This window comes from Oratosquilla oratoria, chromosome 24 (genome assembly GCF_046742065.1).
Source record: "Oratosquilla oratoria isolate Oo_2021 chromosome 24, ASM4674206v1, whole genome shotgun sequence".
Classification (NCBI taxonomy): Eukaryota; Metazoa; Arthropoda; class Malacostraca; order Stomatopoda; family Squillidae; genus Oratosquilla; species Oratosquilla oratoria.
The window spans coordinates 18,017,799-18,045,715 of NC_134800.1; the positions used below are offsets into that span (position 1 = coordinate 18,017,799).

At 39.6% G+C, this 27,917-nt stretch overlaps 2 protein-coding genes across 3 annotated transcripts in view; both read right to left on the reverse strand.

Moving 5' to 3' along the window:
• Positions 1–828: 828 nt before the first annotated feature.
• Positions 829–27,917, reverse strand: part of LOC143038506 (uncharacterized) — a 53,118-nt gene continuing 26,029 nt past the window's right edge. For both annotated transcript variants that reach the window (XM_076207767.1, XM_076207766.1), the window contains exons 6-9: positions 16,498–16,644; positions 6,701–6,828; positions 6,380–6,514; positions 829–3,954 (exon numbers count right to left, since the gene is read on the reverse strand). In XM_076207767.1, the coding sequence (XP_076063882.1) occupies positions 3,256–3,954; positions 6,380–6,514; positions 6,701–6,828; positions 16,498–16,644 (1,109 nt within the window). In that variant the 3' untranslated portion in view covers positions 829–3,255. The remainder of the gene's footprint in view (positions 3,955–6,379; positions 6,515–6,700; positions 6,829–16,497; positions 16,645–27,917) is intronic.
• On the reverse strand, positions 24,234–27,631 carry LOC143038505 (uncharacterized). Its single transcript, XM_076207765.1, has one exon. The coding sequence runs from the start codon at positions 27,534–27,536 to the stop codon at positions 24,363–24,365; it is 3,174 nt and encodes a 1,057-aa protein (XP_076063880.1). The 5' UTR covers positions 27,537–27,631; the 3' UTR covers positions 24,234–24,362.

A 27,917-nucleotide genomic window follows, 5' to 3' on the forward strand; every position in this document is an offset into this window, starting at 1 on the left:
GAGTGTTGCCATACCAGGGCATACATTTTTCTCGGGCGTGTGCAGACTTTCATAGCAAGATATACTTGTCAAACTTTGACAAAATGGTGGTTCTATTTTTTTATTCTTGAATGTATATAAAGCCCCCATGCCCTAACATATTCAGTAAGATATAAAAATTATTCTTTTTATATTAGTATCGCTAAAAGAAAACTGAAACTTTAGTGTAGAATTTTTTCTACATGGTAAAAACGTATCTTTTGTGGTATAATATTTTATAAGTAACACAATTGCCAATAAAAGTCATATTTTGATGTACCATTTATTATTTGATAACTAGTTCTATGATTTTTAAACAAAAGTTTGAGTTTTTGAATGTTTTTAACAGCCCGCTGATATGTAAAAAAAATTTCCTCATGTCCTTGTGCAGTTGCCACATGCCGCTAATTTACTACATTTTGGTAAAAAATTCTACAAAACGGCAGCCCTGGTGGCGGCTTGACTGGGCCGGGTTTGAGTACATGTGTACGGCCGTCGCTGCCACATACCGGACAAATAGGGAACTTTGCTTGAAAAGTCCGCCCTTTGTTCATTTCGACCGGTCATATGAGGGTCCGGGCATTCGGGGTCCAGGCTTTCAAGGTTCGACTGTATATATATATATATATATATATATATATATATATATATATATATATATATATATATATATATGTATATATATATATATATATATATATATGTATATATATATATATATATATATATTATATATATATATATATATATATATATATATATATATATATATATATATAGTATGTATATATACATACAAGCTTTGTTGAAGTCTACAGCAGTGAGAGCACAGGCTTGACAGAACCTCTTCCAGAATGTCTACTGCGATATATCCATCTATATAACAAGAATATTGTTTGCACATATACTGCTCTCTGTAGCAAAAAGGCATCCCTTGGGTCATTATGATGATGTCAGCAAAATAATTGGTCAAGACCTGGGTGCCTTCTCTAAAAGGAGGTCCTTAGTAATACATCTCATGTGCATAGTTCATGAATGGACAATGCCAAGATTTTTGTGGTTTCCCTTGTCCATTATAAAATACAATATTATCATTACAACTTGTTTCATTGTTATGGAACAAATCACTTGTTGCTGTGAAGTCTTTCAAATAATAAAACCCAGCCATCACAAAGCTTTGATCTGGGACTCCTAAGATTATGAGTTTCACATGCTACCATTTGGCCAGCACAGCATCTAAAGAGCCGTAATGAACTTGTATCCTGGATTGGGAATGGCTTGAATCTGCCATTAGGTATCTCCTATTCTTCACAGACTCTAGTGCCACCAGCCAAGTATAGTAGCATTTGAATAAGGCTTTTATTTTCCTCTGTGTTGTAACTATTATGGAATAAGTCAATCATTGAAGTGAAATCTTTGAAATAATAAAATCTGGCCATCATAAAGTCTTGTATGCTATGGTTACATTGTGTTGTGGAACAAATGATAAGTAGCTGTTAGTGATGGTCCTTCAATATGTAGATTGGAGAGAATCGTCTCCTTACTCATCATCTTCAAAACCTATCAACACCCACACCTCTATCTGGAGGTGCTGATTCAGCCTCCAGACTGGACTCAAGATCTATCAATTTCAACTATATATTCCCTTACTTTTTCATCTAAAGAGAACTGATACTTGGTAACTTAACTTCCTCTCCTCCTTCTCTTGCTAGTCAAGAGTATACAAACAGAGCCACATCTACAACTCAGACAATTCAAAATATCTTCCCAAGGAGATCTATAGGAGAGTCTGAGACTATTGCTGGCTATAGTGGGACTCTGGGTTTCCAGAAGTGAAACTGAAGGCAAGTTATCATTATATCTTTTAAGAATGTGACCAATATTCTACTTATTTTTGTCTCATTACTAAAGGATGGAAAAGTAAGAAAAGAACATCAATTGAATGTGGATAAAAATGAGTGATGAGATGGACAAAAAAAAAATGATAGTGGCAGATTGAATATGTATGAGAAGAGGGAGAGGGTTGAGGAAGTGGAGTTTAAGTATCTAGAGTTGTATGAATGAAGTAGATATAGAGATGAATTATAAGTCATGAAATATCTGGTGGAATTAATATTTTTTGAGAAATAGGTACTTGGGGATGCATGTCAAGAGAGGCTTGTATGAAGAAATGATTGTGTTCATGGTGCTGTATGGAAGAGACTTTGAATATAAAGGAGATGGGAAGGAAGAGATTGGGTGTTTTTGAGTTGAAAAATATGATAGACATTACATGATCACATAGAGCGAGAAATGTGGGGGTGGGGCAAAAATGGGGTGTGAAGAAAACTACCAGATAGGGTAGAACAGTGTGTGTTAAGGTGGTCTGAGCATATGGTAAGAACAGAGTCTTTACATGCCTAAGTACCACCTCTGGGCAAAGTTCTCAGTGACACCCCCCCCGCCCCATCACCACTTCCCATCTCCACCATTCCTTACTGCCTATTATAGCTTGCAAAATAATTAAACAGATTTTAAAATCATTATTTAATGTCCCTATTGTAGAAAGGATTAGGGAAAAATATTTCACATTCTGTTGATTCTAACACAAAATTCATATATTACGGTACTATATTTAGGGCTTCTTTGACCTTTTTTGTATAATTATTTTGTCAACCTTGTGGACAGCATGTCCAAACTAAAATTGCCGCCTCCCTAAATGTGCTGCCCCAAGGCATATGCATCCCCCCTACATGAGGGCCCTGGGAAACAATGAATTAGTAATGACAAGCTATGTGGAGAGCAGAAGTGAATGGAGGAGCTCAAGAGGAAGACTAAGAATGACACAGATGGATAGGGTGAAAGGGAGCTTTGTTTGAACATAATATTTTGTTGAGCAAGGAAGAAATTGCAAAACATTAAAGTGAATGAAGGGAGATTGCTTCATAATATTTTTGAGAGGATGAGAAGTGGGGTCATCATACATTGAAGTGGAGGGGTGAGATTGGTTCTCTCTATTGTTACCTGCTGTGGTTAAGCTTTGCTTCATTGCATTGCTTTTGACTCAAGCAATGTGGTGAAGGACAGAGTGATCCTTCATCTTTAAGATGTTGAGATGGAAAAGGTGGATGAATACATTTTATTTATTAAGGATGTGGATGTGTTTTACTCAGAGATATCGAGCTTCCTCCATAGCTAAAAGAATAAGGTGATCAAAAGGACCAGTGAAAATAATTTACTTTATTTGCTATGAAAGTATCATTGTTGTTGCTGTTGTTGAAATACCTGAAGTTCTGATGTCTGAAGTACAGTTGGAGTAGTAAAGTGGACTTCTGTGCTAAACATGGATGTGTTCTGGCCCATGGTTGCACCTTGGTTCAGGCTCTTTGTCTGATTCAAGTTGGATGTCTCACTTGAACCACCTCCACGATTGCTATCAGTGCTACCCAATATGAAGTTTCCTGGAAGCTGCTGTGTAACTGTTATTTCATAGCTGCTGGTTCTACAACTATGCTGTGACTGTTGTGCTGGCTGTTGCTGCTGCTGCTGGTGGATAGTAAACTGCCTGCTGTCTTTATTTGTTGGCAAACATGAGGTTAAGGAATCTTTGGATGCTGCTTTGAGGTACTGGTTTGTCTGTTGTTGACATGTATATGCCTCTGATGGTGGAAGCATTTGTTGTGAGCTTGTGTTTGTGTGGGTTGGTACAACATATGTATTACTCTGGTTTGGAGGAAGATGTTGAATTTGCTGGTGTGCTTTGGCACTAGTATGGGTAGACAAATGCCTGGTGAGCTGCCCTTTCTTTGTGAAGGTTCGACTACAGACACTGCAAGTGTGGCACTCACGAAGAGGGCCTGAATTCTGGTGTTGTTCCAGATGGGTTGCCAACTGTCCTGGACTATTAAAGATGGCTCCACACTCACTACATCGATAATCATTAGGTCGCTTGTGTGTCTACCAGGAAAGAGAATACATTATGATTAAAATATAGAAAAAAAAATGGAACATTATCAAACATGAATGAAAACTATCATGATAGAGTTGATAATTTCACTAGGAATAATACATATACATATATACCAAAGGCCTTTCCTCCCTTTCAAGAGAATTATCTAAGTCAATGCATACACCCATCCTGGAAATAATAGTGTGATCAAATTTAGTGGTTAAAGCAAAGCAGACAATCACATCAAAAGCCCCACTCTCCCAGCACCTTCTCAGCCCCATCTCAGCACCTTCGGGATCAAGTGCTACCCCTACCCCCTGCTACACTGTTTGAATCACAGTACAACAAATCACAACTCTGGTGCAGGAGCTGACAACCAAAGCTGGTTTACCTACCCTCTTACATACATACATACATATACCAAGGCCTTTTCTCCCTTACAAGGGAGGTAGCCAAAAAGGAAAAGGCATAAAATCATTCCCACCCATTCCCCTCCACCCTCCCTCTCATCTTAGCACCTCCTGGATGATGGGTCATCCCTGCACTTTGTCCACTGCCCTGGGTCAGAAGCAGTGTAGCAAGACACAGCACATCCACAGCAAGGCCGCTTCATTAAATCGGCGACCCCCCCTCTCCGTCCCCCCATGCATAAAGGAGAAGACGGGGAGAAATCCCTTCGGGCTGTGTCAAAATTCGCTCACACATACCACCTCACCCCCCATCCCCCTGCCCATTCCACCTCATGCATCACAACATCATCCATATACAAACATTCTCCATTCACCCGTCTTCTGTCCTCTCCCGTCCTTCCTCAACAGACATTCCCCTCTTCCCCAAAGCCCCCTTCACCCCATCCATCCATCTCATCCTAGGATGTCCCTTCATGTTCACTCCCCGCACATCTGCCTTCCATACCTCTTTTACTAGTCTTTCTTCACTCATTCTTTCCATATGTCCAAACCATCCTAATACTCTTTCATCAACCCTATCTCCCAACTCCCTTTCCACCCCTGTTCTCCTCCTCACCTCCTCATTTCTCACTCTATCCAGCCTAGTAACCCCCATCATACTTCTCACCCTCTTACAACTTTGCTATATAGTGCACCAATCAAAATAATAACTGTCCCAGCTCTTTATAATCTATATAAATATTCTTATTTTGGTTCCACCATAATAAGAAATGGTTTTGGGATGAATGATGGCTGCTAGCATGAGACAGTTCTCTGGGATGGATATCAGAGAGAGGTCCATCTCCCTGTTGCTATCTCCAACACCTTTACTTCCATCTGGAGATAGTTAGACCAGGCTTAAGATGTCTGTCAATGTAGAGTCATGGCAAGCTCTGATTTATCACCACTTACAACAAGGAAAAGGCCATAGGTATAAACAACTACAATTTTCCACTATTTCATGTACATACATACATACATACATATACCAAGGCTTTTTCCCCCTTTCAAGGGAGGTAGCCAAAAAGGGAAAGGCATAAAAACACTCCCACCCATTTCATCCCTAAATACACTCCACACCCCTCCCACCTTCCCTCTCATCTGAGCACCTCCTGTAGAGTAGATAATTGGTAATTGCTCTCCTCCTTCTGCTACATGGGAAGAGCCCTATATTTCAATAGCATGGGAAGCAGCCCACCACAATTTCCTGGAAGGATCTGATCCAGGCTATGGGCAGGGGGAGATGACTTTTCATCCATAAGGAGCTTATATAAAAAGGACACCAATTGGGTGTTGGATAGATATGTGATGGGTGAAGGGGGTATAGTGTATGCCTTGGCTGGCAACTTGCCTTATAAGGGGAAAGAACCTTTAGGTATATGTATGCATGTATACATGGATTATATGATTCAAGGGATGATCTCCACATCTGCAATGGGCTGTTATGGGAAGACTGGATGTAAAGGGAAGTCAATATACAAGGTGATAAATCAACTTTGGCAGTTGGGCCCCACAACAAGTGACATATGGCTTGTAGCATTGTGTTTGACCCACAATACATGGTAGTATGCAGGAAACCATTCATCTCCAAGATGTGAGGATAGAAGGGTTAGTATGACTGAGGCTTCTGCTGTGGGGGGCATATGCTTTGCCTCTGTCAATATCCTTAATATAGATTGACCTCTCATTAATGGACTAAAAGGGGGGTAAATATGTCTGTTGATGTGAATAATCTGTTGATTTGGAGTGGTTTTTGGGTGGCATAGTGATTGCACAGCACTAAACAACAGCACCAAAAACACCGACAACACAGAGAAAACACCGCAAACAGAGCTAATTAACATCCGTTAATGAGAGGTCAATCTGTACAGTGATTGTGGCCTTTGTATATGGATAGACTACAATTGAAATTTTGAGAAAAATAAAAATGAGAGAGGAGAGAGACAGTGGGGGGGGAGGGGGAGAGAAAACCTTGGAAACTTACCCCAATGTGTCGTTTTAACAAACTAGGTGTTGCAAATTTTTTATTGCAGATTTGGCAAGAAGGCAGAGTCTTTGTTTTATTTCCTTCCTTTTTACTACATTCCTGATGAAGACGCTCATGTCGGCGAAGAGAATCCTATGAAATATATCAGTCGTTATTTAAGATTATGGTTCTAGATTGTCATATAAATTGGGGCCATAGAGGAAAAAAAATTAAATTAATATATTTCCACAATCAATTTTTTCTTGTAATTCATGTATGTATCAAATTTTTCAAATCATGTTGCAAACAAATGTCCAATCAGCCCTTCACTAAAATTACCTGTGCAGTGAACTGCCGCCCACACACAGAGCAGATGAGTTCTCCAGTGTGGGCTTTCATGTGTGCTCTAAGCTTGTACTTAGTCACATACGATCGACCACAAACAGTACACACCCATGGACGCATTCCTGCAAGAACACAAAATTGTGTATTATTTGCTCCAATTTTGCTTTTTGTCCAATAATTTGATATGATGCTGTATAAATATGAAATCGTAAGAGGTTCTTCCAAGCTGAAATTAAATCAATCAATAATTTCCATGTTTAACATTAACTAATCTTCTACTACAAATCATGAATAATTTGACACATTTGCCCCCGAGTATCTAAAGCTATCCACTTCCTCCAGCCTTCAATACTCATGTCAAATTTGCTGACATCTTCTCCCCTTGTACATCTCATCACCTTACTTTTACCCACATTTACCTTCAACTTCTTCCTTTCGCATACTTTCCTAAACTCCATCACTAACATCTTTAATTCCTCCTCTGATCCTGCTATAAGTGCAGTGTCCTCTGCAAACAACAACAGGCTTATCTCCTACTTTTCTCCATTTCCTTTAACCCTCTCCAGTCCCCTACCCATTACCTTTACATTTACCTCTTGCACCACCCCATCCATGTACACATTGAACAGCCATCGCAACATGATATATCCCTGGCAAAGTCCCACCTTTACCTCAAACCACTCGCTCTCTCCATTTCTAATTCTAACAGAGGCTCTACTATTCTTGTAAAAACTCTTGACTGCTCTTAACAGCTTTCTTCCTATCTCATATATCTGCAAAACCTCCCAAAGTGCCTTTCTGTCTACCTTGTTTATAAGCCTTTCCCAAATCCATAAAGGTTCAAAAAACATCCTTACCCTTTGCTAAAACTTTCTCACATATCTCTTACAACAAAAATCTGATCCACACAACCCCTACCTTTCCTAAACCCACATTGTTCCTCACCATCCATCTGTTCCTCTCCTAATCCTCTCAATCAAAACCCTCCCATAAGCCTTTCCAACTACACTCAACAAACTGATCCCACTGAAACTACTATACTCACATCTGTCCCCTTTTCTCTTGTAAAGCAGAACTAAACAGGCACTCTTCCAGTACTATAGCATTCTGACCTCTTTTAGACAAACATTAAACAACCTCACCAACCAATCTACCTTCACTGTACCTCCCTTTTTTAGACACTCCATATGACACCCATCTAACCCAGGTACCCTGACTGCTCTCATCATTTTAATAACTGCTTTAACCTCATCTTTCCTTATTTCTCCCCATTTTCCTCATTCATCAATGTCACTTTCTTAGCACCTCCCACTGCAACCGCCATTCTGTCCCTGTCCTCCTTCACATTTAACAACTTCCTAAAATACTCTGCCCATCTTCCTCTTACTGCCACCTCTACCATTATCATCTCTCCATTTGCACCTTTTACCTTTTTTTCTCTACTTGATTCACCTCCCCTTCCTCTATTAATTTCCTTCCAAAACATCTTTTTATTACTTTTAAACTTTTCTGTCATACTCTTCCCTATTTTACATTTGCACTCCTTTATCTTATATATATATATATATATATACATATATATATATGTGACTATATATATATATATATATATATATATATATATATACACACGAGTATATATACAATAGACCCTTATTTTATGGGGATTTAGTTCCCATGGATGTGAGATTATTCAGATTTTTTTTTTTTTATACTGTATAACTACTACTGTATTGAATAAATAAAACACTAGCATGAATAAGTTAAATAAAACAATAGTATTAACACTACCCATCACCATGTTCCTCCAGTAGAGATGAGGAGTTCGACTAGTGTTACTTCTTACACTAATGTATTATGTACTTCTTCCTTACTATTACTGTATTATATTCTTCTGTATTATTTGCGTTCTCTATTTCAATTTCTACTTTTTGTTCTATATGGTATTGCAGTGTGGCAATAAATTTTTTTTCAAATGGTTGTTTATGTATATATGCCATGGGTGCAAAATTTTACATGGATTTTTTATTTTTGCGGGGGTCTGTGGTCCATAACTCCTGTGGAAATTAAGGGTCTACTGTATATGGAACCTCGAATGATGAAAATCTGTGACTCCATTCTTAAACCAAAATATTCGCTAACTGAAATAATTATGACAAACATGCCAAAGGGAAAGAGGGGAATGTCTGTTGAGGAAGGATGAGAGAAGACAGAAGATAGGGGTGAATGGAGAATAACTGTGTATGGATGATGCTGTGATGCATGAAAAGGAGTGGGTGGGGGATGAAGTGGCCTTGCTATGGATGTGCTGTCTTGTGACACTGTTTCTGACACAGGGCAGTGGACAAGATGCAGGGATGACCTGTCATCCAGGTGCCAAGATAAGAGGGAGGGAAGAGGGTGGATGGGAGTGGAGTATGTGGGGATGGAATGGGTGGGAATGCATTTTATGCCTTTTTTTTCCAGCATACCTTGTAAGGGGGAAAAAGCCTTTGGTGTGTATATATATATATATATATATATATATATATATATTATATATATATATATATATATATATATATATATATATATATGTACACACATACTCATAATCATATTGTATTGTATCAAATTTTCATCTACCAAACCAACAACAAGGGGGCTTTGGGGAAGAGGGGAATGTCTGTTGAGGAAGGACGGGAGAGGACAGAGGACGGGTGAATAGAGAATGGTTGTATATGGATGATGTGATTGCATGAGGTGGAGGTGAGGTAGTATGTGTGAGCAAAATTTGACGCAGCCCGAAGGGATTTCTCCCCGTCTTCTCCTTTTATGCAATGGGGAGACGGAGAGGGGGGTCGCCAATTTAATGAAGCGGCCTTGCTGTGGATGTGCTGTGTCTTGCAACACTGCTTCTGACCCAGGGCAGTGGACAAGGTGCAGGGATGACCCGTCATCCAGGAGGTGTTAAGATAAGAGGGAGGGTGGAGGGGCGTGGAGTGTATTTAGGGATGGAATGGGTGGAAGTGATTTTATGCCTTTTCCTTTTTGGCTACCTCCCTTGTAAGGGGGAAAAAGCCTTGGTATATGTATGTATGTATGTATATAAAACAACAACAAAAATCTATACGTGTATTTACCTGGTTGTATCTTGCAGGTAGGGATGCTATGCTTGTGGTGTCCTGTCTTTGTATCTCACAGTGTCTAGTTTGCTCTTAAATTAGTGTATAGTTTTTGCACACACTATTATTTTGTCCAGTTTGTTCCAGACATCCAACACTGTGTGGAAAGCTGTTTTTTCAGGTCTTTTCTATAAATTGTCCTTTTTGAGTTTCTTTTCATGTCCTCTTGTATTTCTCTTATCCCAATTTAGTAAGTCTTCTCTATCAAGGACTTCCACACCTTTCATGATTCTATAGATGGTTAGCAAGTCACCTCTTTCTCTTCTTTGTCCTGAGTTGGTAATTCCAGTTTTGACAATCTCTCTTCTCATATGACAGTTTTGAAAGCATTGGGGCCATTCTTGTAGTTGCTCTCTGGATTCTTTCAATTTCCTTTATATTCTTTTTGGTACTGGGTGATCATAGTGTTGCAGCATACTCCAGTGTGTGTGTGTGTGATTCACCATAGTCTTGGATCATGTGTTGGTCAAGTGATCTGCACCCATTATCCTCCCAGATGAAAACTCAAAGATCATATATTGCCAGATTTATGTGTGTGCATTTACCTAGTTGTATCTTACAGGTAGGGGAGCTATGCTCATGGTGTCCCGTCTTTGTATCTCGCAGTGTCTAGTTTGCTCTTAAATCCATGTATAATTTTTGCACACTATTGTTTTATCCAGTTTGTTCCAGATATCCACCACTCTGTGTGGAAAACTACTTGAGTTTCTTATCATGTCCCCTTGTGTGTGTATTTACCTAGTTGTATCTTATGGGAAGGGGAGCTATGCTCGTGGTGTCCCATCTCTGTATCTCACCATACCTAATTTGATCTTAAATTCTTGTATTGTTTTTACACACACTATTGTTTCATTTAGTATGTTCCATACATCTACCATTCTGTGGGGAAAGCTTTTTTTTCAGGTCTCTTCTATAACTGTCCTTTTTGAGTTTCTTTCCTTGTCTTCTTGTGTTTCTCTTATCCCAATTTAGTAAGTCATCTCTACCAAGGACTTCTACACCTCTCATAATTCTGTAGTCAACAAGTCACCTCTTTTTCTTCTTTGTTCCAGAGTCAGTAGTTCTAGTTTTGACAATCTTTTTTCATATGACATTTTTGATAGTGTTGGGGCCATCTTTGTAGTTGCTCTCTGGATTTCCTCAATTTTCTTTATATTCTTTTTAGTACTGGGTGACCACAGTGTTGCTGCATACTCTAATTTAGGCCTTATCAGTGTGACTAGTATTTTCTTTACCATTTCTTCATCCAAGTAAAAGCCACTTTTATTGATCTTAGCAACAATTTTGTTTATATTTTTGTCAGGGGACATATTTTTTGTGATGATCACTCCCAGGTATTTTTCAGATCCCACTTTTGTTGTTACTTCTTTTTCACCAATTTTATATTGTCCTGATATTCTTTTTTTACTTTTTCCAAATTCCATTATGCTACATTCCTTAATGTTGAAGTCCACTTCCCACTTCTGACTTCACTCCCAGACCCTGTTCAGATCTCTCTGTAGTGAGTCACAGTCTGTTTCAGTACTCACTTTCTTTAACAATTTTGCATCATCTGCAAAGAAACTCATGTAACATTCCACACCTTCATCCATGTCATTCACATATAGAGCAAACATTATTGGAGCCAATACAGATCCTTGTGGGACTCCACTAATTATCTCTTCTTAAGTAGAACACTTATCTCTGAGCAATACTCTCATTTTTCTTCTATGCAAAAAAGTCCTCCATCCATTTCAAAAGTTTACCTTGTATCCCTCCTATGGTTTCCAGTTTTTTAAATAGTTTTTTGTGAGGGACCTTTTTGTAGATCTAGAATGCACAATCAGTCCATCTGTCCCTCTCTTGTATTATATCTATTAGTCATGAGTAAAAACAGATAAAATTTGTGGTACATGATCTTCCCTGTCTAAATCTGAATTGTCTTGGATTTAGGATCTTGTTCTCCTCCAGATGTTTTACCTATCTACTTTTTATAAATTTTTCACAAATTTTAGATACCATGCTTGTAAGGGAAACTGGACTAAAATTTGTTGGGTCTTCTTTATTGCCTCCTTTATAAATTGATACAACATCAGCATTTTCCCCGTCGTCTGGTATTTTTCCTTCTATGAGTGAGCATTCCCTCTTTTATAAATTGGTACGATATCAGCATTTCCAGTCTTCTGGTATTTTTCCTTCCTTGGACAAGCAATTTATTATGTTATATTTTGTCTGTTAGTTCTTCTTTACATTCTTTTAACATCCAATTTGCTATTCCATCTGGGCTGTGCAATTTCCTGACATCAAGGTTCATTATTTGATCCATTATTTCTTTATATATGTTACTCTTATTTCCCTCCTGGAGGGAGGGGGGGGCACTTCCTTCCCTTTATCCCAATGTTGCATTTTTTCTCTAGTGAAAACCAAATTAAAGTGTTTGCTTGTGACTTCTGCCATTTCTGTATTTTTTGTGTATTCTGTATTCCCTTGGCATAGTTTCACTATTTCCTGTTTGGTTTTTAGTTTATGATTTACATATCTAAGGAATAGTTTTGGCTGATCATTGCATTTTTCTATTATGCCTTTTTCATGGTTTCTTTTTTCTTTGCTGCATTTTTACATATTCATTCCTTTGATTAATATATATTTGCCACTTTCTAGGTTTTTTTGTCTCTTCTCCATCTTTTCTAAGCTTTGCTGCACCTTCTATTAAACCAGTACTTAATATGATGCAGCCCATAGGGATTTCTTCCCATTTTCTTTATTTTCTGCATGAGGAAACAAGAAGGGAGGGTCCATGTAATTGAAGCGGCCCTACTGTGATTGTGATATGTCTCACTGCATAATTTTTCTAACAATATATAAAAAAATTCCATACACATAGGGGTGAGTTTCACAAGGTAGGGGCTGAAAAATGCTTATAGCTAGAAAACTTAGGTGGATTTTTATATAATATTCTGTATATAGATAGTCAAATTCCATATGATGTTCAAATTTTTTTCTTCCAAAAGTTTTCACATTTTTCAGATTTTCTACTGGCTGACCACCTGCCTCAAATGTATACAGATTGACCTCTCATTAACGTACTAAAAGGGGGGTAACGGTGTCCGTTGATGTGAATAATCTGTTGATTTGGAGTGGTTTTTGGGTGGCATAGTGATTGCACAGCACTAAACAACAGCACCAAAAACACCGAAAACACCGGAAATGCAGCTAATTGATGTTCATTAATGAGAGGTCAATCTGTACATACATATATATACCAAGGGCTTTTTTTTTTCCCTTACAAGATGGAGAGGAGGTTCCCAATTTAATGAAGCAACCTTACTGTGGATGCGCTGTGTCTTGCTACACTGCTTCTCACCCAGGGCAGTGGGTGAGATGCAGGGATGATCCATCATCCAGGAGGAGCCAAGATAAGAGGGAGGGAGGGGGTTGGATGGGAGTGGAGTATGTGGGGATGGAATGGGTGGGAATGGATTTTATGCTTTTGTTTTTTGGCTATCTCCCTTGTAAGGGGGAAAAAGTCTTTGGTATATGTGTATGTACAAGGGAGGTAGCCAAAGTCAAAAGGTATAAATCCACTCCCACCCACTCCACTCCCAAAGAACATAAACATAATGGTACTTTTTCTCTCTCCTCCCTCTTTATGCACATATTTCCCTCCATGAATTTACATAATAGCTCCTATACTCTTTCCCTCCCATCCTCTCCTTTACTTCCACTTCTTTAGCCCCTGTCAAGCATCAGCATCCTTGCTCCCTCCACTGTTAATCCTTTCTCTTTCTAGCCCTCCTTTACACTTTCCTTCTATTTTCTTGTTTTTTTTCTTCCTCTTCTTCCAACCACCCTTACTTTGTATAGCCTTTTGACCTATATTTTCATACTATTTTCTTGAAGTGTCCATATCATCTTAGCAGGTTCCTTTACATCTTTTTTTCTATATTCGTTTTCACAATATTTGGTATTTTGCCCATTATCCTTATATAAAATAAAGTCTTTAATACAATTTATATCTAGTTTTATTACCTTGTTCCAACAGGACAACCCAAACACAATCAATTTATTTTTACACATCAACATTATTTCTTGGATTTCTTGTCTGTCTAAATTTGTTTTAATTAAGAATTCTTTTATTCCTTCACTCATTCTTTCATCCCAGATACCTTTCTTGTACCCAGCATTCAGTGTTCTATTTCTTGTTCCATTCCTTCATCTGGGGACCAATTATGGATGTCAGCTAGTGTTGATCCTGAGAGATGGGCATTGGTGACAAATGACTACCTGCCACCCGTCTTCAAAATACATAAACACCCCCATTTCCATCCAGAACTGGCATTCAGTGTTCTGACCAGGCTCGTATTCTCTTTCTCAACCTCATCTATCCCTCCTCATCATTAAAAAAATGGAGAGTTGACAAGACGTGACTGCTCCTCTCCTTCCTTTCCTATTAGTCATTGACACAGAGACAGATACAGTGAGACCTCTCATTAATGGACGTTAATCAGCTGTGTTTGCGGTGTTTTTAATGTGTGTTTGGTGTTTATGGTGCTGTTGTTTAGTGCATGCAATCACTATGCCACCCAAAAACCACTCCAAATCAACGGATTATTCACATCAACGGACACCGTTACCCTCCTTTTAGTCCATTAATGAGAGGTAGTACTGTATATACAAGTACAACACAGACAATAGCCAAAGTCTCTTCTCAGACAGATTTATGTAAAGCTCCAAGAACCACTTTTGGCTACTAGGCTGTGGGTCTCTAAATAGTGAATCTTGGGGCAGAAACTACTCTTTTATTCCAACATCCATTTCCATACCCTCTTCAAAATATCTGACTGCCATAATATTTCAATGAGTTTCCCTTCAATGTTATTTTTTCGTGGACCTAAAGATGGGTGTCTGATAATGGTGGCTCTGTAAAGCCGGGTCCACACTTGTTGCATTTCCACATATCGCATCATCTCTGCGTACCATCTAGTGATACGATACAGTGCAACAGGGTATTGTACCCACTTGTTGCATATTTGTATACAGCAGGCAGATACACAGCAAGTGCGTACAATACCCTGTTGCACTGTACCGTATCACTAGGTGGTACGCAAGGATGATACAATACGTGGAAATGCAACAAGTGTGGACCCGGGGGGGGGGGGGGTGTCCTATAAGTGAAACCTAGAGCAACAGCCATTATTATGATTTTTGAAGTCTTCCACCTTTTCCTATTTTCATAATCTTCTTCTAAACATTCCTTTTATTGCTTCCACTAACATCCTTTTATTCATTCACAAAATTCTCAGAGTACATCCACATCCTACCTTCCCTCCCACCATTACTCTATGGTCATTCTCTTCCTCCAGTCTTCCACTTTCAGGTAATTTTTTTCTCCTGTACTGTATATCTGTAATATTTTTAGTAAGATAATGGAGGAGGTGAGGTGAGGAGTATACATGAGTTCAAATCTAATTATGATAATTGGAAATCAAGGATACAGATTAAGTTGGAACTGTACATGATTTGAGGCTAGGTATGATAAAAATCTAGAGAATAGGAGGCAGGACCCCAATGAGCATTACCTCCTTTCCTGCATACTTCAATTACATAAATAGATCAGGAGGCAATAGCTACACCTCAAGTCATCACATTTACCCATGTGCTTAGACTGTTGCTGCAGGCAATAGTCATTGCTGAGAATTGGACAGAAGTGCTAATTCAAACCCATGAGTGGGAAGATACAAGACCTGCTGCATGATTCTGATTATGCCATCAGTACATGATCTATCAACATCTATATGCCTAGGGGCTTCTCCCTCCTTATAAGGGAGGTAGCCAGTCAAGGTACCCACTCGCACCCATTCCACTCCTATCCACAACCCTTTGTTTCCCTCTCATCTTAGCTCCTCTTGGATGAAGGGTCATCCCAGTCTTCTGCCCACTGCCCAGGTTAGAAGCAATGCAGCAAGATACAATACATCCACAGCTGGGCCACTTCACTTACAAGATTTTGCTCTAACACAATGAGATTTTATCCAGCTATGAGATGGAACTCAGGTTGAAAGGAATTCCCAGTAGTCAAGACCCCACAGACATTTTGTTTGTGTGATGGACCCTGAGGGTGACTTTAGGATCCATCACACAAACAAAATGTCTGTAGGGCAAGAATGAATGGAAATCTAAAGTAGTGCAAATCTGCAAAACCCCAAATATAGCAACACAATGAATAAGAACTGATCTGTGAAAAATTCAGGAATCCAGTGTAATTACTGATTACCATAGTATACAGAATACTCCTGAATAAGAATTGATCTGTGAAAAGTTCAGGAATCCAGTGTAACTACTGGTTACTGTAATATACAGACTCCCCCTTTAAAACTCTCCTCTTTATGATATTTTACAGTTAACATTTTGTAATTAACTAGGTATGTTTTCTTTTTAATACCCAGCCTCTTTTCCATGCATGCCTCCCAGTCAACCCACTTTTAAAATTAAGAAAAAGTTATTTGCCTCACATTGTTTTACAGTCATAAGTTTTGGAACAGTCAATACATTAAGCAAGATCACCTAATGAATATAATTTGATGATCATGAATAAAGAGAACTTAGATAAACTTAGGGAAGAAATGTAATCACCTTAATATTAGTTACCTGTGTGCTGTGCTTTGTGTGTGTCTCTTGTGAACTTTAGAGCAAATGACTGCCCACATACATTGCAGACAAAAGGTTTGTTTGTTGCATGGGTGGCAAGATGAGTTTGGAGGGCACTTCGTACTCCAAAACTTCTACCACAAACACCTGGACAAGCAGAACATGGTATAATGAAATGATGTATCAAATATGCTCACCATCATCATCAATATTTCAAACCAAAGCAAATATATATATATATATATATATATATATATATATATATATATATATATATATATATATATATATATATATATATATATATATATATATATATATATATATATAATGTATATATACATATCCACACATACATTACATTATATTATATTGGCTGATAACCTGGCAGAGCAAGGGTATATATTACATTCCCTACTTCAAAAAGTCCCCCACAAGAAGGCACAGTTCTAGTCCTTTCTGAGAGGGGGAGTTCATGATGTTAAACTGAATGTTATATGAACATATCTTCATATACCAAGAGGTACCCTTTATAAGCAAGGTGGCTGAGCCAAAGTACACACAACCCATACACATCCCACATCATCCAGAAACTCATTTAATATCCCTTTCAATTTAGCTTCTCAATGATGAAAGGACATCCCTATCCCTTGACCCACTACTTAAGTCCGAGGCAGTGCAGTCTTACAAAGGATTACAAAGGCGGAGCATGCCGACAGGAGACCTTTTGGTCCATATCTAGGTCGGATGAAAAAAAAAAAAAAAAAAAAATCATATTCATAATAAATAAAAGCTATAATAATGTAAATAACAAATAAAATACATAAATAAATGCATAGGTATAGTTGAATAACAATTAGGTAAATACTAAATGATGATAAATTGACATATAACTAATAATAAATGAAAATCAGACAGACAAATTATAACAAAACAAATAATATAACATAAATTATAATCATTACAGCATCTTACTTACAGTGCTCGACAAAAGTTCGCAGCACCTCAGCGAATCTAAACAAAAATGCACAAAAATGTAATTAATCATTATATTTATTGGATTTTTACTCACCTAATACTTGGTTGGGAGTCCTTTGCACTTTAACACAGCCTCAAGACGACGTGGAAGTGAAGCAGCTAGGTTGTGGAGGGTTGTAGTCTCAAAATTATCCCAGATTTCCTGAATGGCTGCCTCGAGCTTGGGTATAGAGCTGACGTCTTTGCCTTGTAACCTCTTCTTTATATTGTGCCACAAATTTTCAATTGGGTTCAAATCAGGGCTATTACCTGGCCAGTCCTTTATAAAGTTCACTTCACAGTCGTTGAGCCAAGTAGTGATGGATTTAGCAGTGCGGCAGGGGGCACCATCCTGCTGAAAAACTGTGGCACCTGTTTTTTCAAATGATTCAGGTAAATTTTCACACAGAAGCTCCAAGTACACGTTTTGGTTCACTTTGAAGCTCTTGGGTAACACTACTAATGACCCCAAGCCCTTGCCGCTGAAACAGCCCCACACCATTAAAGTATCAGGGAATTTGACAGTACCCTTGACGTACCGAGGGTCAAGCGGGTCACTTCCATGTCGCCGGTACACCTTTGCACCATGGTTACAGGTGACACTGAAGGTGGCCTCGTCAGACCACAAAACGTCAAGCCAGTCATCCTCAGTCCAGTGAGAGTATTTCTTGGCAAATTCAATCCTTCTGGCTTTCTGCTTCTTGGTGACAAGTGGCTTAGCAACAGGCTGGTGACTCACGTATCCAAGCTCATGCACCCTTCGTGACACTGTCCTCACAGACACCTCACCAAACACCCCAGGGTTCTGTTCCTTCACTACCCTTGCTGTCTTACGAGGAGATGCCTCTAGAGTTCGTTTTATGATGGTATCTGCCCTTGTAGAAGTCTTTCTAGGACGTCCTGAGCGTGGTTTGTGAGCAGGCAAAATGTCATCTGGCAAATCTCTTGCACGTGCACACCACTTCCTCACTGTAGACTTTGCACAGCCTAACTGTTCACTTATTTCCTTCGTTTTCTTGTCTGATTCACGTAGAGCAATGATCTGGGCTATTAACTGCTTGCTTCTATAAGCTGCATCGGCCATGGTAAGGTCACAGGCAATGGTAAGGTCACAGGATTGGAGCTACCAAAAAAAAATGTACCGCAGACACTCTCTCACAATGACAGCCACGTGGCAACTGAGTGGTGTTGTCTGGCAGCGGCGTATAGTTTGAGGGTTTGTTTACACTGTATAGGCACTGCGAACTTTTGTCTCAACTTTATCCACAAGAATAACATCAATGTATTTTCACCAGTTATTCAGCAGGACGGTGCCCCCTGCCACACAGCTAAATCCATCACTACTTGGCTCAATGACTGTGAAGTGAACTTTATAAAGGACTGGCCAGGTAATAGCCCTGATTTGAACCCAATTGAAAATTTGTGGCACATTATAAAGAAGAGGTTACAAGGCAAAGACGTCAGCTCTATACCCAAGCTCGAGGCAGCCATTCAGGAAATCTGGGATAATTTTGAGCCTACAACCCTCCACAACCTAGCTGCTTCACTTCCACGTTGTCTTGAGGCTGTGTTAAAGCGCAAAGGACTCCCAACCAAGTATTAGGTGAGTAAAAATCCAATAAATATAATGATTAATTATATTTTTGTGCATTTTTGTTTAGATTCGCTGAGGCGCCGCGAACTTTTGTCAAGCACTGTAGGTATTTATCTAAATGATTCTTAAAGCTTCGAACTGAACTACATTGCACTACCTGTGCAGGAAGTTTATTCCATTCATTAACTACACGGTTGGCAAAGTTGTTTCTACCTACTTCCAAATTGAATCTATTTCCGGACAGTTTGAGACCATTGTTTCTTGTCTGATTCTCATTCAATGTGAAAATTTGGTCACTTTTGATGTTGTCAATTCCCTTTAAAATCTTAAAGACCTGTATCAAGTCACCTCTGAGTCTACGCTTTTTTAGGGAAAACAGATTCATGTGCTTAAGTCGATTTTCGTATGATTTATTTTTGATATTTGGAATCAGTTTTGTGGCTCGCCGTTGTACTTTTTCCATTCTGTCAATGTCTTAAATGAGATTCGGTGACCATACGGAAACAGCATATTCCAAATGTGGACGAACTAATGATTTATATAGCTTATTAATGAGTGATGGACTTTTGAAATCAAAAGATCGCGCAATCAATCCTAGAATCTTATTTGCTTTCTCAGAGGCTGAAATACACTGCTTGGATGATTTGAGGTCGTTACTGATAATTACGCCGAGATCTTTTTCACTATCCACTTTTGTTAACGAATTTCCAAATAACTTGTAATCGTACTTACTGTTATTTTTACCTATGTGCATTACCTTGCATTTACTTGTGTTAAATTTCATTAGCCACTTTTCAGACCATTGTTGTAATTTATCTAAATCTTCTTGAATATCTAATTGGTTTGAGTGATCATTTGCCACTCCGCACAGTTTTGTATCATCAGCAAATTTGGAAACAGTAGATTTTAGTCCATGGTCTATATCATTTATATATACTATGAATAGAAGTGGCCCAAGAACGGAACCCTGAGGAACTCCACTTGCAACACTTTTCCATCCAGAAGTTTTTCCATTTAAAACAACTCTCTGTTTTCGACCTTTCAACCAATTACTAGTCCAACCTAATAGGCTACCACTTATTCCATGTGAAGCTAATTTAGTAAGTAGTCTTTCGTGTGGGATGGTATCAAAAGCTTTTGCAAAGTCTAGATATATTAAATCTATATTGTTTCTTTTGTCATAATTCGATATAACTGTGTTGTAGAATTCGAGTAAGTTAGTCACGCAAGAACGTTTCCGTCTGAAACCATGCTGGCTATCATTTATCAAACGGTTACTTTCTAAATGATATTCGATAACATCTCTGATGATAGTTTCCATTATTTTTCCTACGATTGAAGTCAAACTTATAGGCCTATAGTTATTTGGTTTCTTTTTGTCACCTTTTTTGAATATGGGAGTAACGTTAGCTAGCTTCCATTCTCTTGGGACATCTCCGGATATGATGGATTTCTTGAAAATAATTTCTAATGGAACAACAATCTCATTTTTCATTTCCTTTAAGATTCTTGGATGCCAACCATCAGGCCCTGGTGTTTTATTAACTTTGAGTTTGTCTATACACCTTTTAATTTTTTCTTTTGTTATATTTACCGTAGTAAGTTTACCCCAGACTTTTCACAGGTTTCAGTTTGGAATTCACTTTGAGGTGTTTCGTTTACGAATACCGAGCTAAAATAATTGTTTAAGATATTACACATTCCTTCATTTGAATATTCAAGTTGACCGTCAGCAGATAATAGTGGACCAATGTGATTCCTAACAACCTTTTTATCTCTAATGTAACTATAGAATTCTTTGGGATTCTCTTTGGATTTATCAGCAATGTTCATTTCGTATGTCGTTTTCTTTTTCTTATTGTCTTTTTTAAATCTCTCTGTATTGATACATAACTTTCATAGTCATTAGATGCACCCGAGCACTTATATTTCTTATAAGCCTGTCTCTTTTTAGCAATACTTTTTTCAGTTTCTTTGTCGAGCCACTTTGGGCGAGCCTGATTTGGGGGACGTCTGTCCTTAAAAGGAATGTAAGTTTGAATCATCTTAGTGAGCGTATTTTGAAATATTTCCCACATCTGATCTACAGGCCTTTCGTTTAATTTTGCCTCCCAATCTGTAAGCTGAAGCTCCTGACGTAGTCCTATGAACTGAGCTTTACTGAAATCGGGTATTTTAGAAGCACAAGTATCTATTCTAAAATTGTTTAGGAGTTTGAATCTGACTAAGTTGTGATCGCTATTTGCAACAGATTCACCGACTTCTACATCAGTTACCATGCTTTCGCGGCTAGTGATCAATAAATCGAGTAAGTTTCCATATCTTGTGGGCTCTTTTACATGCTGAATTAAGTAATTGTCACCAAGAAAATCAATCAAGCGACTACCTATATGGCCATGTTCAAGGGTCATCCAATCAATGTCAGTAAAATTGAAATCACCCATTATCAATAAATCCCGGTTGCAGAAACTAGACAGTTCTTGCAATAACAGTTTGTCGTATGCTAATGATAATGTCTTTGGCCTATATATTACACCTATATTCATTTTTTGTCCATTTGTTTGGGTTAATTCAACCCACAAACTATCATATGCAACCTGTTTCACTTTCTCTAAAACACAAGCATGAACATTGTTTTTAACGTACAATAGAACACCCCCACCTTTCTTGTGGTTTCTATCCTGATGAAAGTGTTTAAATCCCGCAATATTAAATTCAGCTTCGAACTCTGTACCATTTAACCATGTCTCAGTTATTCCTATCATATCGAGATTTTTGCTTTTGACATACGCCTGTATTTCTTGAAATTTGCTCCTAATACTACGAGCATTAAAGTACATAGTTTTAAGAAACTCGTGATTATTTTTTTTTTGACACATTTTGAGTTTCAATATCATGTCTTATATTATCATTTTGTTTTTTATTTATGCCTTGCTCTATATTATTATTATTTGGTCCTTCATTGACATTCAATGCCTCATTAACATTTCTCCTATCAAAATTAACATTTCCCCCATCATGGACATCTAGTCGATCACGGTCATCCGATCTCTTTTGTACATTTTGTCCCCCTACGTCATCGTGATTCACGCCGGCCTCCCGTCGTTCAGTGACATTATGTCCGGCATCCCTTTCTAAAATTATATTTTGTCCTCCAGTGACATTATATCCTACCGTGATATTTTTTCCTCCACTATAATTACATCCCATCGTGATCTTTTGTCTTCCACTGTCATTACATCCCATCGTGATCTTTTGTCTTCCACTGTCATTACATCCTATCTTGATATTTTGGCCTTCATTGACATTCTGTCCGGTATCTCTTCCTAAAATTATATTTTGTCCTTCACTGACATTATATCCTACCGTGATATTTTCTCCTCCATTATCATTACATCCTATCGTGATATTTTGTTCTCCACTATCATTATTTCCCATCGTGATCTTTTGTCCTTCACTGTCATTACATCCTCACTTTTTTTTTTTTCTATATGCCCAAGCTACTTCAGCATCCCTTGATCTACCCTACCTGTCAACTCTCTTTCCGACAAGAAAGATATGGATGGATGAGGTAACAGGGGCACTGGATGCAAGATCAATGTCTGTTGAGCAAGGAAGAGAGAATGCAAGAGATAGGAGTGAATGGAGAGTGGTTGTAAATGGATGAAGAAATTATATTTTCTCAAGTGGTTTTCTTGTCTGCTCCATAGATTTCTCAAACAGATGAGAGTGGTGGGGGGTAAACTAGCTCCAGCTGCCAGGCCCTGCTGTTGAAGCACATTCTTGTTGCATATCCTTTGACCTGAGTAATATGGTGAGGTACATGGATGACCAACGAAGTGCTAAGATGGGAAAGACAACAAATGGGATATGGATGGGTGTAGGATGAGTATAAGGTGTGTATATGCTTAAAATTGACCATTCCTCTTGTAGGGGTAAAAAGCCTTTTTTTGTATATTATTTTTATTTTAATACTTCTTTCTTAGCAATTTTGAAGACATTTTCTAGGGGCTGAGCACCCCCCACCCATCATGTCTATAGATCTACTCCATCTAGAGCAGCTCTACAAGGTTGATATTTAGTCTCTGTAGTTGTCCAAGAATTCTCTTAACCATTTCAGTATGACTCAAATTCTCACTTGCAGCATCGGCTGCCATTTGTAATTTGCATCACACTACTTGCATTATGAAATATAAAGTCACTGCTGTATTACCCGTTCTCTTTTACTATGAGTAATAATAAACACAGAAAATGTGATCAAACCAGTTCACAGAATCTGGGGGTAAGTCATGTACATACATATACCAAAGGCTTTTTTCACCCTTACACAGAAAGTAGCCAAAAGACAAAAGCATATAAACCACTCTCACCCATTCCATCCCCTACATACTCCATCTCCTCTACCCTCTTCCCTCCCTCATGTACAACTACAAAAATATATATATAATCAAGACGCCAACTCCGGCATCCTTGCGTACCCACTCGCGCCTCATGATGACTACATAGGCACCATTGTACAGAAGTGGTTAATCAACTGGCAATTACTCCCCTCCAGCAAACCAGTGATAGAGACATAAATCCCAACTAATACAATGCAGAGAAATCCATAGCAGAGCCTGTGGACTGTTGCTAGGTACTGTGGGACAGCAAATTTTTAGCCAATCAAGGTAACAATCAATATCATTATCATGAATCCACTCAGGAAAAATCAAATTTATTTCTTAGAAAAAACAGTAACCATTTGTCAAGGAGTGGAGTGCAATACAGGAATTCTGTTTTATATGTCTGATGAATATAAAGGCTATACAATGGAGTCCCTCAGGGATACTTTCACCTTTACTAATCAATCTCTCCATGAGTGATCTCCCAACTCCAGAACCAGAACTAAACACCAATGTTCTCTCACATGTAGATAATCAATCTGAACCCAGAACAGTACATAAGAAATAGTAGCAAAACACACTCAAGATTGCTTGAATAAACTAGAACAATGGCTCAACAATAACAGAGGAAGCCTCACCTCAGAAATCAACAACTCAAACTACTACTACTACTACTACTACTACTACTACTACTAACTACTACTACTATTACTACTTTTTTATTTTTATAAACACGACCTCCATCCTCGTGGAACTGTGTGGTGGAAGCAGCAGGATCTGTCTCCCACAGACACAGTTCATTGGCCCCTCTCCCGCCAATGACTGTGGTCGACAACCCTTTTATCTGTCGATTTAATTTTTATTAACAATGCCTAATACAAAAGTTCATTTATCCTACTGTCAACCACCGTCTGCTCAAAATCTAGGTTTTGTATATGTGCCGATTTGGGCGGTGGGGACCTTGTACCTCTCAGGCATAGAAGGGCTGATCTTAGGAGTGAGAATGACATTCTACATCTCATCCATGAAACAATGCTGCTTTTGGGTTGTTGTTTCTTTTCAGCCATTACCTCCGCCAGCCGAGCGTAGAATGCCTTTGCTTTAGGACCCATCCCACCTGAGGTCGTAAAGGTTATAGGAGTGAATGAGCCCTGGTCTACATTCTGTATACGCTCTTCGTACATCCTGATCTTCTCATACTCGTTCCGGAAGTGAGATGCCTCAATAGTTAGGTTGTTGTAACAGGGGGCCATCGGATCAAATATTCGCATGTCAAAGAAAGCCAATTGTCCCCGTGTCCAGAAACCTCTTGCGCTGACATCCACTCTTGCTTCATCTGATGTGTTGGACGTGCGGTATCTGAAGTTCTCCCCTCCTAGTGGAAGTAATGTTGGTTCGATAGTCACATCCTTGCACACCTCCTGAAGCATTTGGGCAGTGAGATCTCTTACCTCATCATGTCGCATGCAAATGAATCCACCCTGCTTGCATATCATCGCATGGTCCGGAGTAAACTGTGCACCACAGGAGCATCTGTTAGGCAGCCCTCCCAATGGCCATCCATACCTCAGGGCAATGGCATCCGTGAATTCTCTTTTGTTTAAGGTGAATCCCTTTGCCCTGATTGGTAGTGCTGTCAGCCAATTGGACGCCCCAACTTCCTGCGCCAATGATATCTTTCTTTTCATACCATTCGATACCCGAGCTAGAAGTGCTTGAAGTTCCTCCTTCTGCCTCTCCTCCCTTCCCTTTGAAATGTTTCTTCTAATTTCTCTGATCTCCTCCATGTTAGTCTCCTTCCGTTGATCTTGTGACACGATGTTGTTTGTCAGGGAGGACGTGAGTTTCATAGAGTTTTGGTGTTCTATTTTGGCTAGGTTTAGCGGGTTGGAGATGCCTAGCCCTCCCATTCTAGGTGGAAGTTCAATGAGTTTTCTTTCCTCTTCGTTTAATGTCCGTCCGTTGATGATGACCGGTACTAGCTCGTTTCTAATGGCTTCTTCAAGGGGTCCTAATAGGTCGGTGATGTTCGGTACCGTCCTTAATATGTAGTTCCACTTATGTTTAACCCCATATATGAATGCGGCATATGCCGCCTGCGGTTCGGTCTTTGCAAAGTTAGCTAGGAGCCTAACTTCCGCCACCCAATCGTTAACTTTATTTTCAATATATTGCTTTTTAAAGGATTCTGAGCCGATCACTGCACCGAGATGTCTTTCCCCCTCTTTTGTTACCTTCACTTCACTGTTCTCAAAGAGGATTTTGGCATTGTCAAAGTGCTCTGGTTTCACTATGAGGACAGACTTCTTTGCATTCGGAATGTAACCCAAGCCCGGGCCGTGTGCCAACACCAGATCCCACCACTTTTTTAGGTCAGCTACTTTTCCTGCCCCCGTGAGATCATCTGCATATGCTACCTGTTTGACCATGGTGTCCTCATATTGTATCTTCTGTTGCAGGTGCATAAGACCGAGCGCGTACATGGCCATGGCCACCGGGTCTCCCTGAGTGGTTCCTTCCGCGGATTTGATGATCTCCACTTTAGTTTCTTTTTTCTCAAACCTGTTGGTGACAAATAGGTTTGCAGGTTCTCTGTATGTGTTCTCCACATACCTGGCCAATATTGGGCACTTAATTTTGATGTTGTGTATTGTAGCCTCTCTATTCAAGTTGTTGAATGCGTTTGATGCATCGACTAATAGGACTGCTTCGCATTCCGGTTCCTCGAATATTTTCCTCATGGCGTGGACTGCTGCCTCGGAACCCGCCTGTTGCCCCGCGCACACCTGCAGGTTGCCAGCCGCTTCTCGCACCTCATCCTTCGCGACTTCCATGATGGCTTTTCCTACTCTTCTTCGCAGCACCTCGCCTATACCAATCGGACGACAGCCAGGTTTCTTATCCAGCGGGATAAGTCTGCACGCTGTGTATGCCTCCAAGTGCTGGCAGTCCTCAGTCGCCAGTTTCTTTGCCAAACCAGCGATGGTCTCCTGCAGACTCCCCGCTGCCGTTCCAAATAGGCTGGTGCTAAGGAGATATTTCCATCCAGACGCATCTAATCCCGATGGTCCCGCCGCTCCCTGGGTGTGTAGAGCATGGTTCCAGATCTTTCCTCTTGTGATGCTGTCAAAGACTACCTCGTGGGGTGGAAGGTAGTTGCCACTGAATTTAGACTGCAGGTTTGCTGGTCTTGCTTTTGGGTGTTTTTCTTTCAGGATCTTTAGTGTTTCCTCGTTTAGGGATAGAACTCCAGGATCTTCACTCTCCCCTGCGAGCGACCTCATGGCAGCCGCGACCTTTCCATGCCTCATCTTATCTGCAAAGTTTCTGGCTTTGTCTTCTAGATTTTTCTTTCTGTTGACACCCTTGTAGAGTTTACCTTGGATGGCCTCTGCTTCCATCAACAGTTGCTCCACTTCTCCCTTTTCCCACTTTTCCATCCTTCGTTGCAATGCCTGGATGTTCTCAGAGTGCTTAGATTTTCTGTGGGTCCTCTGACATGTAAGGTGCGGAAGGATAGCTAGCGTTTTGAATACCATGGGGGCGTAGGGAGATGAATTTATATATGCTCTTAATAGATGGGTCATTTCCTCTATTAGGCCTTTGGATGCATTGCATTTAGGCGGGGTGAAGAGGTTTCCTGGAGAGAAGGGAAGTATCCTGTTGTAGGCGTCGTTCAGCCACTCCTTAGCCCTGGGCTGCTGCCATGTCTGCCAGAACCTGCCCTCCTCTCTCTCACCCTGCTGTTCTTGATGACGTGGGCTTTCGTCCACCGGCCTCAAGTTCGTGGGATCACTTCCCTCTTCTACGTCTCTCTCACTCACAAGACCACTACCCACGTTCATCTCTATCGCCTCGCTCCCATCATTCACATTCCCCACATCTCCCAGTTGATCACTTCTCGCCTCCGGCGGTTGTTGCTCCCCTTGATTTCTGCATTCCCCTCCTCTTCTGCAGTTTGTGCATTTCCTTCCATTTTTTACGCAAACGCATTGCCTGCAATTTTGCTGTGCAGATGAACAAACACAGCATGTTTTGCCGATCATCTTGGGTGGGACTCCTAGTCCTTGGGTGACTAAGATGAACAGTGCTAGATTCCCCAGTCTTCACCTGTGCCAGCCCCAGGGCACAGCCTCTGTGGTAATTTAATCACTTCAAATTGACATTCTCTGTTCGTCCACTGGCTTATTATCCAGTTCTCACATGATAGATCACAATTTCCCCTCATGTTTATCTGAGAGAACACATGCAGGTCTGAGATAGAGCGTGGGATATATATAGATGCAAACACACATACACCCATATGCATACACACACACACACACTTTCAACGAACGGACGGCTTGAAGAACGCTCTGAAGAAAAGTGCAGATTGTGGATACCAACGCAAAGAGAAGTGCCTTTTTGTATTTGCAGGGGGGGGGGAA